This window comes from Aquila chrysaetos, chromosome 5 (assembly GCF_900496995.4).
Source record: "Aquila chrysaetos chrysaetos chromosome 5, bAquChr1.4, whole genome shotgun sequence".
Classification (NCBI taxonomy): domain Eukaryota; kingdom Metazoa; phylum Chordata; class Aves; order Accipitriformes; family Accipitridae; genus Aquila; species Aquila chrysaetos.
Window position 1 is genome coordinate 14,448,992 of NC_044008.1, and position 14,741 is coordinate 14,463,732.

Sequence of the window (14,741 nt, forward strand, 5' to 3'; positions counted from 1 at the left end):
TGCAAAAGGGATGTTTTTCCAGCTGCATCCTAAACCAGAACTTGCATGACTGATTTTCTTCCTCATTCAAATGTTGCCAAAACATATACTAAACATCAGTTCTGAAATACGGCATATTTAGTCCCTTCCATCTACACTGCCTGTCTAGCAGCTATAGGCAATTGAGTCTTGAACTGGTTCTGATCTTGACCTCTTTCTAGAAAAGCTATGGTAACAGTGAAAAGAAAAATCATTTATCCATATTTATGAGCTCATTTCTAATAACCAGTTGAATTTTAACATTAAAACAAGTAATACAGTGTTTTTCATTAAGTGCTGTTGCAAGTAACTATGCATGTTTATGGACTAAGATTCTAGAATTAATTTAACCCTACAATACTGAGCTTGGGCCAATTTGCTATTAAACTAGAGCAAAAGACCATTATGCTTGGTTCTTCTTTTTCTGCTTGAAATCTTTGAATTTGTATATCATCTCTTGTCAACCCCCATCATAAGCAGCATTAGAAATATTCCTGAAATGGCTGTGTACTAAGCCAACTGGTAAAAATCCTATTAATTTCTTTCCCATAGGAAAGAAGATATAAATGTTGCCTGAAAATGTCTCTAACATGACCAAATTTATTGTGCATCCATATACTCATGTATTCTGAGAGCAGACTTCTATGCCCTCCTTGTATTCTCTTAATGTATCTGGAACTATTTTTGAGTATTTGTGATATTTTCATGCAGGTTGAGTGGAAGTGTGATATTATTTACAACTTGCTGTTGGTAGTAAAGCTTCCCCAAGAAGAACTTCTTACTTCTGCTTGGTAGGTGCTAAGGTTTTCAGCCATCCTGACTCCCAGTATGTGGGAGCTTCACAAGCTCGCACTGTCCCTCCCCAGCAGTACTGCCCTGCCCCACTTTGCTGAAAGCTGTAAACAAGGTTGGCTGCAGAGTTTTTGAAATTTTGTGCCTCGAGTTGTAGCACTTAATAAATTAGTATCAGTACCACCATGTTTCATATATCAAATTCTAATCCAGATCAGATGTCACAAAAACCTGTGATGTACTGCTGTTGCTTTACATGGGCTAGTTCATGTATGAACACCTCAAACCTTTTCTTTTCCAACTTTCAGCACTAGGTAGTCATACAGGAGATTCACAGGAGCTGAACTCAGCCCAGCACTAGCTCCAAAAGGGGAAGATGCTGTAAAGTTTAGCCCAAAGTTCACCTTATGTACGTTCTTAGTAAAAACAAAAGCAGGTAGTAAACATTTTGAAACAGGTTATGTATTTGCATCCAAGCTCTTCAGTAAGTGTGACAAATGTTGCCACCTCATGGACAGGTGCAGGGTTTGATTCAGCTCAGCGGTAGGAAGGAAAAGGGATCACGGAGATGACTCATTGCTGCCCTTTCACACTCTCCTGAGGGGGGAAGCGACAGCTTGGCCAGAAAGATGCTTTTGTTGCTTAGATTCACCTGGAACTTGTTCATTCGGGTCTGAATCCAGAAGCTTGGCTACACACCCACAGTTGGGGGGGGGGGGGGGGGGGGGTGGGCATAGAGAAAGAAAAGGCTACACATGTTCAGGGTATTTGACCATCTCCAGTATCAGAGCAAGGGGAGGAAAGAATGATGATTTTTCCTTGGAAAAAACCCATACGGTCAACATAGGACATGGCATGGTCTTGTACGGTCAAACAGTCAAAGCCCAGCATTCAGGAGTAAAACATATGAGTAACAGGCTGTGGGACCTGGAGTTTTCAAAAGGGTGACAGAAATCTTCAGATTCTTGAAGACATTAATTCAGAACTGAACCAGGGGATTTTAACACCCCACAAAGGTAGCGGCAGTTGGGAATCCTCTACTTGTAAACTGGAGACAAATGTAATCGTAGCGTATTCCATCATGTATTTCCAAGGCTAAAGTTTTATGTTATAACATCACATTGATTATTCACTATTCTGCCTCTTTTGGGGAACTGCTGCAGGAATACGCTGTCACCTGTTGAATTTCTCCCTTTCTGATGGAAACGCAGCTGTGCCATCCTCCTCTACAGGACAGATACTGTTACAAAAGCCATTACACAGTGTGTATCTTAAAGTATGTTCATTCCAAATGGCATTATAATTAGCACTTAATATAACTGGATGAGTGAAAAAGGACTATAAAATGTTTAAACAAAAATAAAACCTTTCAAGTTTGACATCAGGATAGAACTTTAAGAATCAACGATTTTTTTAAATAAAGCCTTGTAAAAATAGATTCATAGTCAACATTTATGAATGGTCTGAAAAAAGACAGTATGGTGATTAATTGGGAGTTTCCCATCATCGTGATCTCCCTATAACAGTGTAACAGTCTGCCTACATACGACTGAAGAGAAAGAAGGATTTATACCAGCTTGATTTTAAATATGTTCTTATGTTTATTATATTTTGCTACTCCACTCTCCTAAAATGGTGGCCTCAGGAAAAGCAGCTTTGGCAGGCAATTGCAAAGATTCCTGTGGAGAGGAAGTGAAAAGACTGGGCATACAAACAAGGGCTGCTGCCATGTTCAAAGCACTAGGGAGAGTTCATAGAGCAAAATTCAGTCCTAAGTAAATGGGTTTCAGGCAATTTCAGTGTTAAGATAACATCATTAAGAGTAGAACAGATTGTGCTCAAACCCTGCTGTTTATAATTAACACATTGCTTCCAAATACGCCAGGGTCCCTGGTAAATAGTCCTCTGCTCAGATCCACCCAGACCAATCAGAGTATTTTCAGCAGGTTCCATGCTGGGCCAGCACCTGTTTGGACAAATCCAAAAGAGCCAAAATACTCTTCTTTCTGGCCAGCTAAGTAGAGAGATGAACACAGCTTGCCTTAGTCATTGTCACAGTGTCCATATGGCTGTGAAGCTTGTTTTCACAAGAAATCGTACAAGTACTTTATTATGTCGAAGTTCACGGTCCTATAAACAAAAACACAGTATATTAGAGCAATCATCTTAACAGTGCTAAGACTTTAACCTGTTTGGAGACAGCACACGCGGGACATTCTGCACAATCAAAATCAAGCAATACCCCCAAAAGAAATGCAATCAAGGATGAATGAATTTTTAACCTCTAGTGTTATTCACAGTACCTGTCTTCTGATTATTTAAACTTTGTAAGATTCTAAAAAAGAAATAAAGCAGATTTCTAGTAAAAACTGGAAGATTCTTATTTCAATCATCAAGCAGTAAAAATACATCAAAGTTAATAAGATTATATTTTCACATGGTAAACATGATACTCTAGTTGGTGATGCAAAGCAGCAATCTTTTATGCTATTGAATGTTTTGTTCATCTTCCAAACCACCTGTTTTAGCATGTACTATGTAACTCCTTCATCTGTACTCATTTGCAGTCTGCGTTCTTTCAGTCTTGACACTAGTTGACCCATGTTCATAGCTAAATTTGAAAAATCCAAGAATGCCTCTCAATGGGATAGAAGATTTTAATGTATACTTTTGTACTTTAATGGCAGGCAGAATGAAACAGCAGTAGAATAAAACATATAATTATTTTTTTGTCTCTAAACTCATTCTGCTATACAATCTAACACTCAGACTTAGAGGTTTACTGTTTGAATAAATAATGCAAATTACTGCATATAATGACAAGTATAAAATTAAAAGTTTTTTTTTTAAAAGTATTCAATGATGCAAAAATAACCACTCACAATGCTAAGTGAGATTAACTGGCTGAATGTCTTATTTGTTAGACTACAATCATTTAATATTCTCTGTTCATGCATCATCCTGTAACCCACTTTTCAAAAAGTTTCTATAAAACATCATATTGGGCAGAGAAAAAGTTCAGAAATCCCCAAGATCCCCAACAAGAAATACTGTGTTTGAGTCTACTTAATAATCCAGTGACAAAATTAAAGAAATTAACTGCCATTGTTAGACTCACATGACATTGTGTCACTCAAGAAAACTGCTTTAGTTACAAGGCTTTCCACAGACAGAAAATCACACACTCTAACAAATGCTGACCTTATCAACTAAATTAAACACAGTCGTCCTGTCATAACAACTGGGTTCATTAGACACTATATGAAAAGACGCATTACATTCAACAAACATTAAGAGATCCCCACTTCAGCTACAGAAAATTTATGAACTTAGGTCTGAAATTCTTAAAACAGAAATTAAAAATTTCTAACAAAGAAATGTCTAACCTTACCTTCGGCTAAGCATGTAAATACTACGTGGTAAAAAGCACAGGAATATCTCTGCAAACACTGAATATATGCAACAGAATAGAGCCAGACATGAGGTTCTGTGGTACTAAGGAGAGAGACTGTGCATGGCCAGTAGTTATCACACTAAAAGCCACCAGGAAGACACACAAGTTTTTTTACTCTTCCAAAACCAGGTGGCTTTTGTTTTGTTTTTTTAAATGCAAACCCCACTTTTGCTTAAAAAAATACAGAAAATGACATGATAATCTGAACAGCCTGAATGGGAGTGGGGAGGGGAGGGAGACAGCATCATTTTCTGTCCTGCTCTTTACACTCTTCAGCCTTCCATTAGGAAATACGCTGGAGTAGCAAGGCTGAGATTGTAACAAGGCTGAGGTATCTGAAGATTTTAATGACTAACAAAATTACTTTAGTACTATTACAGCAACAGAGAAAAAAGAATCAGGAGATGGGCTGCTTACTTGATGTGTATTTTGGTTGAAATGATGAAGTAGTTCCTTCTCTGCAATAAATATAACCTCTCCCACGAGTGGTTAAAAACTACAGGCAGCTGTAAGACTACAGCACAGCTAGAAAATGAAATTTCTTAAAGCACAGATCATCATGCCTTCGCCCTGTAGCTAGTCCCATCAAGACAAGGGGGAAGCCCATTTATCATGGGCTCATGAAACCTTGTAACTTTATGGATCATCCTCAAAGATTTACAAAGACTGTAGGCTGCAAAAGATACTTAATAAAAGAAGTGTAACAAAGGAACAAAGCAAGAAAAAAAAGGGGGGGGGGAACAGGAGAAAAGTAGAACAGGCCAACTTTAAAATCTGTCAGGTCATTTTTGGCCCTATCCAGGCAGCATATAAACACTTCCAAACTACTTGGACAGGGCAAAAAAAAAGACCTGCTTTCTTCCTCATAACATGTACGAAAAGTCAGTCAGGATATATATATATACACACACATGTGACCTAAAGAAAAGCAAGCCAAAGCACTATACTGTGCACTGAGATTTGAAGTGATAGCATCTCCCACAACTATTTTCTCTGGTAAGCATGAGCTGCATAGCACAAGTTTGGGTCCTGTTTTCTGGCTATCTCTACCTTTCCAGCAACTTTAATGGAGTCAATGAAACTTCTAAGGATGTTAAAGTTGCAAGGAGAGGGCTGTCATTTCAAGTACCTTAATTCAAGGACCCTCATAGTCCATACAGAGTTTAATGAACTGGTCTCTGTATTCACTGTAGGAGTTAGAGCAGAGACAAGAACTTGGGGACGTTTGTATACACAATGATCCATGTTGCTGAGCAGATGGTCTGCTGTACTTGGTACCAGTGGGAGTTTTTTCAGGGCATCATTCACAAGTGACTTTATTGCTGGGAATAGCAAAGTGACGTAGCGAAGCCGTGGAGGTTCTGGCAGTGTGGTCCAGCCAGGCCTGATCCAGATGAAGTTTCGTTCTATGGCCTGTCCAACTGCAAATTGAAATTAGTGTGTCTGTGGGGTTTACCGACAAGGCTATTGGACATTTAATAGCTCAGGAGAGCAACATGTGCACTGAGGTTATGGGATACAGTCTACACCATGGGTTCCTCTGAAGTCCCACATTATAAAGAAGAGTTGGTCTTGAGAATGTTTCTCTTCCTTTTCGCCACGTGTCATTTCTGGGCTCTGTTCTGGCTACAGACTCTTTATCCAAGACCTGCTAATAAGCTGGCTGCAGCAACAGGTGTGAGGTAATGCTGTTGGCATTTCATAAAAATGAGACATAGGCTTGATTGTTGCCTATGTATTGCATGCATTTCTGTCTGTAATTTATCATCATCTCCCCTGATAGACCTGGAACTGTTCTCAGACTCCAAACCTGAAGGTTCTGAATGAACAGAGCTGTTGAGATACCTACGTTCATTTACTGAATTAGTTTGTATCAACTACAGATCACACAAGATAGACTGTCTGAAAGAATTCTTATAATCTATGTAGTTTTTATATCATATGTACAACAAATGCTGTTAAGAACTAAATATCATTTCAGGTTCAAATACCATAGTGTGCCTTTTGGTAATGAAACGGGACTGACATTTTAGAGCAGTATTTTCACATGAAGTCCCTGACCTTTATTAAGCACAAAGACAGTATGTTACCGTAACACATACTGCCACTGTCACATAAATTTTTTTCAAAACAGGATTGGACTATACTTACCACAAGTTCAACACTTCTCATAAATAAGACGACTCATTCACTCTTAGAAAATATCCATAGATTTCTGTTCTGGTCTGCAGAGAGCTACAGACCGAGCAAATACTGGGTTTGAAGTCTTTTTCAAGTCAGCACATACAACAGTAAACGATCTCTAATAGGCTCACCGGGCAATAGCTCTGATGAAGTCCAGAGATACAGTACATTTATATCGTGGTCCATCAAGCTGGTCATTATGGCCAACCATGGATAACAGCTGGAGAGTCACAAGAGAGGTGATCTACAAACAAGAGACATTAGTAATGTTAGTCATTTTTTTGCTAACGTGAATAGCAGTGGCCAATTTCTATTTTTTTTTTCCTCTTTGGCACCATTCCCGTATTTGTCTGGAAAGTCACTCATACTTGCTTACTGATTTTCACATAGTTCTGCAGCTAGCAAACCCAGGAACATATATACATTTTCACCATTAAATTTTCAGCACAGGCAGTGAGACACACAGGCTAAACCCTTCATATCAAGAGTTATCCTGGAGTTCTGATCAGAGAAAGATAGGTGATGTGAGGAACAGGAATAATAGGCATGAGCTGAACATTTTCCAAATCTCTGCCTGACAACCAGTAGAGACTCTGATTCTCTTTCCTTTATACCCGAAAACCTCCTCTTCAACTTTCACACTCAAAGTTGGATATTCCTGTGCTAGCTCATACCACATTTTGAACAGATGGATGTATTACTCCAGATAAAGAATTTGAAGGTTGGAAAGGAAAGGCTGGGAAATTGTGTACTTAAAAAGAGCAGAGCCTGAAAGGAGAGAAATTTGCCTACAAACACAGTGTTTTGACAGAACCATTGATTATTTTACCAAAATAGCAATGTACCAGCATATTTTCAACTATCTTCATTCCTCCAAATGATGACTGTGGTATCACTAAAGTGCAGTCATGGGATGTAACCATTGAGCACAGCCAGTCTATTCTTCCTCAGTTAGGAAAAAACGCTGTGGTGCTTCTACTGTCTCCCTACCTCTTCCCAGCTCCCAGGGGAAAGAAAAAGGTAAAAGAGAAAACAAGTAAAGATTTCCCTGGCCTTTGGTATAGATGCCACTGACAATTCAAGGCAACAAGGTTACACTTTATGAAGAACTGGTATCTGCCCACAGCTCTACTTTTCAAAAAAAACAGCCAACTGTGACCTATCTCTGTGTAATGACAATAGCATAGTAAGGAATTTGTGAAGAATAAATGTATTGGGAATAAATGTATTAGGAAAGAGTGTCAGTTCAAACCTTCAAGGAAGCATATTGCTATAAAAAGCAGCAGCAAGGTCCTACCAGTATCAATCAAAAAAAAAAAAAAAAAAAAAATCCTAACTCAGTAATAACCCCACTCTTTTGCTGAAAGTGAACTTGGTCTTCGAATTTGTGACAGTGCTTGCAGGAGGTAGGAATAATTATTAAAGTTTTCCCTTAAGTCGACGTAATATAGAAAAATGACACCAACTGTGGAGAATAGAAAAAATTACCGTCACCAAGAATGAAACAATTTTTGTAACAGCCTGTGCCTAACTTTCTTTTATATGATATTAGACAACAATAGTTTGGATGCCATCATTCTGCAAAGTCTGTGGAGTTTGGTTAAGGAATACTGACCCACCCATATTCACAAAGACAAATTCCATTTACTTAATTCAGGTCTATAAATTACATTAAAGAGTAGCACATGATTTACAAATTGTTAGCATTGACAGCATTTAGGAAAACTGAACTTAGCATAAGGAAAATGGGTCAAAATCCAGTTCATGAATCACTTTGAACATCACTGAATTGGGATCAGCCTCAAACTTGTTAGGTGTTTATTTGGTCAAATACTCTTGAGTTTGAGAGCACATTTTTCTACATTCTTCATTCAACAAAGTTCTTATTCATTCAGTGAAGAAGCATTATGGAGTAATCTACTGTAACAACTGCTATTTTACACCCCTGTGCACCATTACTGGCAAATCACTTCTGCAGTACATACTTGCAGCTGGCCTCACGTTCAGAAATCGCCAATGAAGGAATGGCAGGAGGCTCCTAAAAGCTGCCAATGAGGACAGCAAAAGCCTAGATAGTTTGGAGCTGGACTCATCTCAGTCTTATGTGGGATGTAAAACTGACCTTGCTGCTGCCTTACAAATGTTCCAGCAATACTGTAATAACAAATTGTAACCATTTTCTTTTCCAACTAGCACCAAATGCTATGTGTGTAACATGAGGTCGGCAACATAAAATTCCTTACTAAAGGCTGACTCAATAAAACTGAAATAGCATCAGACTAGATACTAAGTTTCATAAATGTTTTTGACTCAAGACATTAACTCTAAAGACTCAATATACAGTATTACAAGACAAATGAAGCTATTGATCCTACGAATAACACAAACTTACTTTGCAAACTGCAACCCTTTACTCATTTCTTTCACAAATCCTCTATTTATTTAGTTTAATAAAAATGTCATCACAGGGAAGTGAGTGCTGAAACAGTTGAGTCCTGATCCTGAGATTGCTTAAAGAGACAGAAGTAGAGAGAACTACCATTTTCAATTCATGCAGGTAGGAAACAGTTTTATCTCCAAAGAGGCTCAGCAGAGACAAAGAGAAAGAACGTGTATCTAAGGGGAGTAAATAGGGACCAGCTCCCCTACAGACAGCCAAGTGTTAGAAGCTAAAACACCTAACTTGTGAGTCTTTGGAGTGGAATTCAAAACCTAGTTACAGATGCCTAGCCTGTACATGGAGAAGGGCAGAGATCTCCGAAGGACAAATCCAAAAGCCTGCATGCTGCGGGGGCAGCAGCCTGGAGCTCTGTTTGCACAGCTTTTTCAACAGGTTCAGGGAGAATCAAAAACAGCATGAGAGTTCTGTCACCCCAAAGCAATGACTTCTTCATTTTTTTCTGCTTTATACAATATAGCAGGATTCTCCTGCTGATAAGTCAGCCACAGAATTGGACAACACACATTTTTTGCAATAAATTGCTTTGTTAGAAGATTAGATTCAATTGTGGTAGATGTGGAATTATTAAGTTCCTCAAATATTTTGCACTGAACCCATCTGTCTAGACCTGATTAATAAAAATAAGACAATTGTCTTCACCAAAAGGTTAAGAAGTCTTCTAGGACACAGAAGGTTCAATTCCCTCCTGCCACAAGGGGTTTGAGTGCCTCTTCGCTGAACATGTAATAGCTAACTGGGGTAGGGGTAGCAGAGGAAGGAAGAAAAAGCTTTGTATGGTATTAAATCATTACCAGATCTAACTTTCATTCTAACTGCTTCTGGAGCTGAGCCATTTTGCATAAAATTGCATTTATATAAACAGTCTCTCTCTCTGTGTCTACTTAGGGCATTCACCTGGTAAAGCAGGATACAATGGAATGAAGTGGGTTTAAGACAGCTTATTTGTAGCAAAATTTTAAAAATCACCAATTTTCATATTCTATTAACTGTTAAGGTCCAAGGGCCACCTATAACTTAAGCACTGAAAAATTTACTACTTCAAAAGTTCAGGTGTTCTAAAGCTTTGGAGGCGATCTGTTCTTAAATGAAGATACATCAAAAGTGTGAAACACAGGTGGGAAAAATATGAATGCAATGTCAAACTAATTGCACTTGGCAAAAAAAATTTTTCAAAGCTTTTTTTTTTTTTTTTTTTTTTTTAATACCACGGGTACAGTGGCTCCATTTCATTATCACAAAAGCTTGGGAAAAAACATCTGGCAAGAACAGACTAGACACAAGCCAGAAAAACTGTGTGGGTGACATAAGAAAGAATATTTATTGAGAATCTTTTGAACAAAAGAAATTGCAGTTGGAAGAAATATTCTAAAGCTATTAATAAAATTAGAGTTAGATCTGGTAATGATTTAATACCAGCAAAAGTTAATAAGTAAATGGAATTTTCTGCAGGAACAACAAGAAAATCTGAAGAAAAGTTACTGATCTGAAAGATGTGAAGGAACACGTGTCACTGGTATGTTTAAAAATAATCCATGACTGAGCTTTCTTTGAAATATATTTGTGTGAGAAACCTGCTGCTGAAAGGTTGGATGCAAGGTGAGAATAATCATAAAAGCACAGCAGAGAGTTGCTGCCAGGAGGAAACGACTGCTCAGATTGCTTCTGAAGATTCGCTGGTCAAATATGGACATTGAAATCTCTGGAAAAAACAAGCAACCCACAAGCCATCCTTAAAGGCTGTTTTTTTTCCTATCAGCCTGGACTAACAGATGGGCCTTGCATCATTCCCTGAGCAGACACAAAGACCAGCTTTGTCAGCACATGGCTGTATGGAAGCAAGAAGGATTCCAGAAGTGAGGGCTGTCCACTGAGAAAGGCCAGGCTCTTCCCGAGGACACTATGAGAAGCCAGAAATCATTCATGGAGGTGCAAAACATGAGCAGAATTAGGACCAGAGATACAGGGAAACACATGGTTAGCTTGGGTAAGCAATGACTGACTGTCACAGGAAAGAGTTTGGACAAAGTGTGTGACACATCTCAAACCCATAGGATAAAACTAAACAGAGGAAATGATGCTGACTAATAGGAAAAAAAAAAAAAAACCAAAAAAACAAACGCTTTCCCTAGAGGTGTGATTGAAATCTCACCAAGTGGTACATTTTAAACTGGAGTAGAAAAACATTAATGAAAGTCACACGCAGGAACAATTTCAAACTGGCAGAGACATACTAGATGATCTGCGAAGTATTTTTCATCTCCACAGTCTATAATCTTCAATTATCTTGCCCAAGATGTGATGTTAATTGTAACTCTTCAGTCTGGCTTACTTTTACGCACAGCTTTTTCATTCTGAACCTCAAACCTATCAAGAAATTAAGAACTTTCCGTATTTAGTACCATCAGACAATGGTACAATATTCTTTCACAGTTGTATTAAAATTTATATGGACCCTAGTGTTTTGCACAGCACCATCATCACACAGCTCTCAAAGCAAACATGCAGCTCACTGCACTTGTTCAAAACCCACCACTGCCAAGAGTTATATTCACGCACATGCTAAAACCACTGCTATGCAACAAGACAGTTTGAAAACCAGATGCCATTTAGAAAACACATTTCAGTCAAAATGACTGCCACAAGAGTCTCCTAGAGTTAAATTCAATGACCGTAGAACAAATTATGTAAGCATAAAAAAACCCTGCTCAAAATTATTTCAATCAAAATTATAGCTCAGTATGCTCAGTATGTCAGCCTTGTTAGAAAAGCTCATACAGAAAGGTAACAATAGAATATTACAATTATATATATTTAAGCCAGCAATTGATCAAAACTGTTTTTATAAAAATTATTAAAAATAAATCAACACTTTTCTGAATGCTTACATTTTAACAGTCAGGTTTTGGTTCTGAATTATGTTTTGTGCAAGGCTTTTAATGCATGAAAAAAATACAAGAGACACCTCTCCAAATTGCTTATGGCCTTCCAGTGTGCAGTTAAAGCATTCATTACTATATGCTTCACCTAGATATTTTATCTTTTTCTCAGCTTAAATTAATCCAACTCTTTTTAAAACTACCTTATGAATGCAGTCAAAACGTTTTTGACACTAACAGAGCCACCAACAAACAGGGGTATCACAGCCACAGCCTCGGCAGTGCTCCACAGGATTGCACTCTATGCCCCTCACTTTGGTAACACACACAGAGGTGGCCATATAGGATGCTACAGTGCACAGTAAACATAGTCACCCAGTCTGCTTTGAAAGCTGCCTTCTAGAAATGTTTGCGTTTGGTGCCTTTGTCCCCTACTAGGTTTTTTTTCATTTCTCCCACATAAATATTACCTCACTATTTTGTGTTGACTCTCTAGGACCTTGCGTGTTATTGCTTTATCTGTAGTAGTATATACCACACTTCCAAATTTTTAAGTAATTTCTGCATATCTCATCAACGGGTTGACAACACTTTACCACAAGACTTCAGATTGGGTCAAACAGAATTTAACACTAATTACTAACTTGAACAAATTTTCAAGACATAAATGTGTTGACAAATTCCAGATGTGACAGCATTATATTCACTAAATGTTTAATTACTACAGGGCAGGGGAGTGTGTGGGGAAGGAAATAACTGACTGCTTCTGCTACCATTTATCCTTTAAAAACCGATGTTGCTTAGGCTAACAGATATTTTTTTCTTTTATTTTTACACCCATTTAAGGATTTTAAAATGTTTGTTCTATCATGATGTTAGGGATCTTTAGCTGTTACTAGGAAGCACCCTTGACAGCCTGGCAGGGAAGGAGATTTGTATCCTATTTTCCCCTAAGAATCATCATGCAATGTGCCTACTTTCAGTCTTGGGTACAATAAAGAATTTACTGGATTGAGATCAGTCCATGTCACTGAAGCCGTCATGTCATACCATCTTTTTCATGAATGCACTAAATTTTATCATAGAAACAAGAAGTTTTTTTCTTCCAACACAATGAGTCCCACAGAAGACTCTTCCAGAATCTTACTGATACACAGATAGGAAAACTTGTTTCAGTTTCCTACATAATTTTATTCAAGATCTATTTATTTGAATACTCTCTTATATTTTAATGAAATCTTTTTGTATTTGTTAGTCTGCATCTCTGTCTTCACCGTCTCCTCTGAATTCACTTCACTCAAGGCAAATCTGTCTGATTTACAGATTTAAACACGTGACCCTTTTGGCTTTTTCCAAGCTTCATCATATTGGTGGCTCAGCCATTTATTAAGACAGCCAAAACTTCCTCTTTCTTCAGTTTCTAAAAGACAAACCCTCTGTTTTTAGAAGAAATGTTTATTTACCCTCAAGTATATGACCTTGATTTTCATGCTGTTAAAACCATTCTGTATCATACTCATCACCTTCAAGGTATTTTTTGCATATCCTCATAGCAGAAAAGTTTACTAAGCCCAAGGCATATAACCTTGAATTTTACACTGCAAAACTTTTTCAGTTTCTACTATACAGATCATAAGAATTTTTACACGTTATGTTCCACACCGTATAATCAGTGTTCACCACTTCTGTCTTCTACCACTCAGTCTTATTTTTTGTGTCCCATTTACACTAAATAGTATTTGACAAAAAGTGTTGCCAATTTCATAGACTTATTCAAGGCATAAGTGGGAATTTTTTGTCTTTGTCCTTTTCCACTCCACCCTTTCTGCACCATCCCACCCTCTCCTGTCTTTCAGGCCACAGAACACCTTTCTGCATACTAGAAGCTGCCTTATTGCTAGCACGTTCTCCTGCAGTTGGCTTCCCTGTGGCTTTTCTCTTCAAACTTAAGTGAAGCAAACATATTTTCTTCCACTGAGGAGACACTTCCTCACCTTGCCCTAGAATTCATATTTATATTTTAGAATCTGCTCTCTTCAATTAGCAGTCTGTCTTCTAGGGGTTTTTTTGTTCAGCGAGTCTGACTAGCTGCAAATCTTGACTCATCAGAGCAGCACCCTTTCATCTCTCCTCTGTACTTTCTCATTATCTTTAGTCCTCACATCTTCTCTTCCAAAACCCAGTGCTTTCCAAAAAACCCTGCAACTTTTTAAAAAGGGACACTGAAACAAGATTCATGAAACAACCCAGAAAACTAAAAAGAGAATTTAAAAAAGCAAACAAGAAACCCAGAAGGATGTATTTCTTCATCCAAATTTGTAGTTAATCTGTGACACACTCTGCCGCTGAAAATTTAGTGCAGTGGTAGAGGGTTTTATGGAGTTAAGAAAGCAACTGGATGTATTCATGGAAGGAAATACAACCACAAGCTGCTAAATACAAAGAACATCAACTCCATAGCAAGCATTTAAGCCACAGGTAATATGAAGGTATAACGCACATCAGACTAAACTCACTCTCTGCTTGCAGTCTTATGTTTTTCCTGCATGTCTGACATTAATTGGAAAGCAGTCAGACAGTTTTACTGTCTTTTAAGAAGTAGAACAGTGGGTAAACTCACTTCTGGTCTGACTTAATGTGGCTGTTATAATGCATTCAGCAAATGCAGAGTATATCATCTGCATCTTCTACATCCCGCCACTTTGTGTTTCCCCCTTCCCCTTCTCTTGGGTCTCTGCAAGGGCTCTCTCTCTATTGCTTACTGTATTCTCACCATACTCTGCAGTCTTAAAAAAAACCAACAAAACAACCAACCCACCCTCCCCACCCCCACCCCCCAAAAAAAAGAAAGATGATGAGAATCCAGCTTCCCCCACCATCTCTGGAAAACTTCTCAGTATCTCAAAAGCGTTTGCACAGATTAGCCCTGCTGACTCACTCACTGTTACAGTAACAT

The 14,741-nt window shown here is 38.1% G+C and overlaps 1 protein-coding gene across 6 annotated transcripts in view; it reads right to left on the minus strand.

Annotated features, from left to right (window-relative positions):
* Positions 1 to 2,387: 2,387 nt before the first annotated feature.
* Positions 2,388 to 14,741, minus strand: part of ORC5 (origin recognition complex subunit 5) — a 75,271-nt gene continuing 62,917 nt past the window's right edge. For all 6 annotated transcript variants that reach the window (XM_030015584.2, XM_030015586.2, XM_030015585.2 and 3 more), the window contains 2 exons: positions 6,580 to 6,692; positions 2,388 to 2,940 (listed from right to left, as the gene is read on the minus strand). In XM_030015584.2, coding sequence (XP_029871444.1) covers positions 2,895 to 2,940; positions 6,580 to 6,692 — 159 coding nt within the window. In that variant the 3' untranslated portion in view covers positions 2,388 to 2,894. The remainder of the gene's footprint in view (positions 2,941 to 6,579; positions 6,693 to 14,741) is intronic.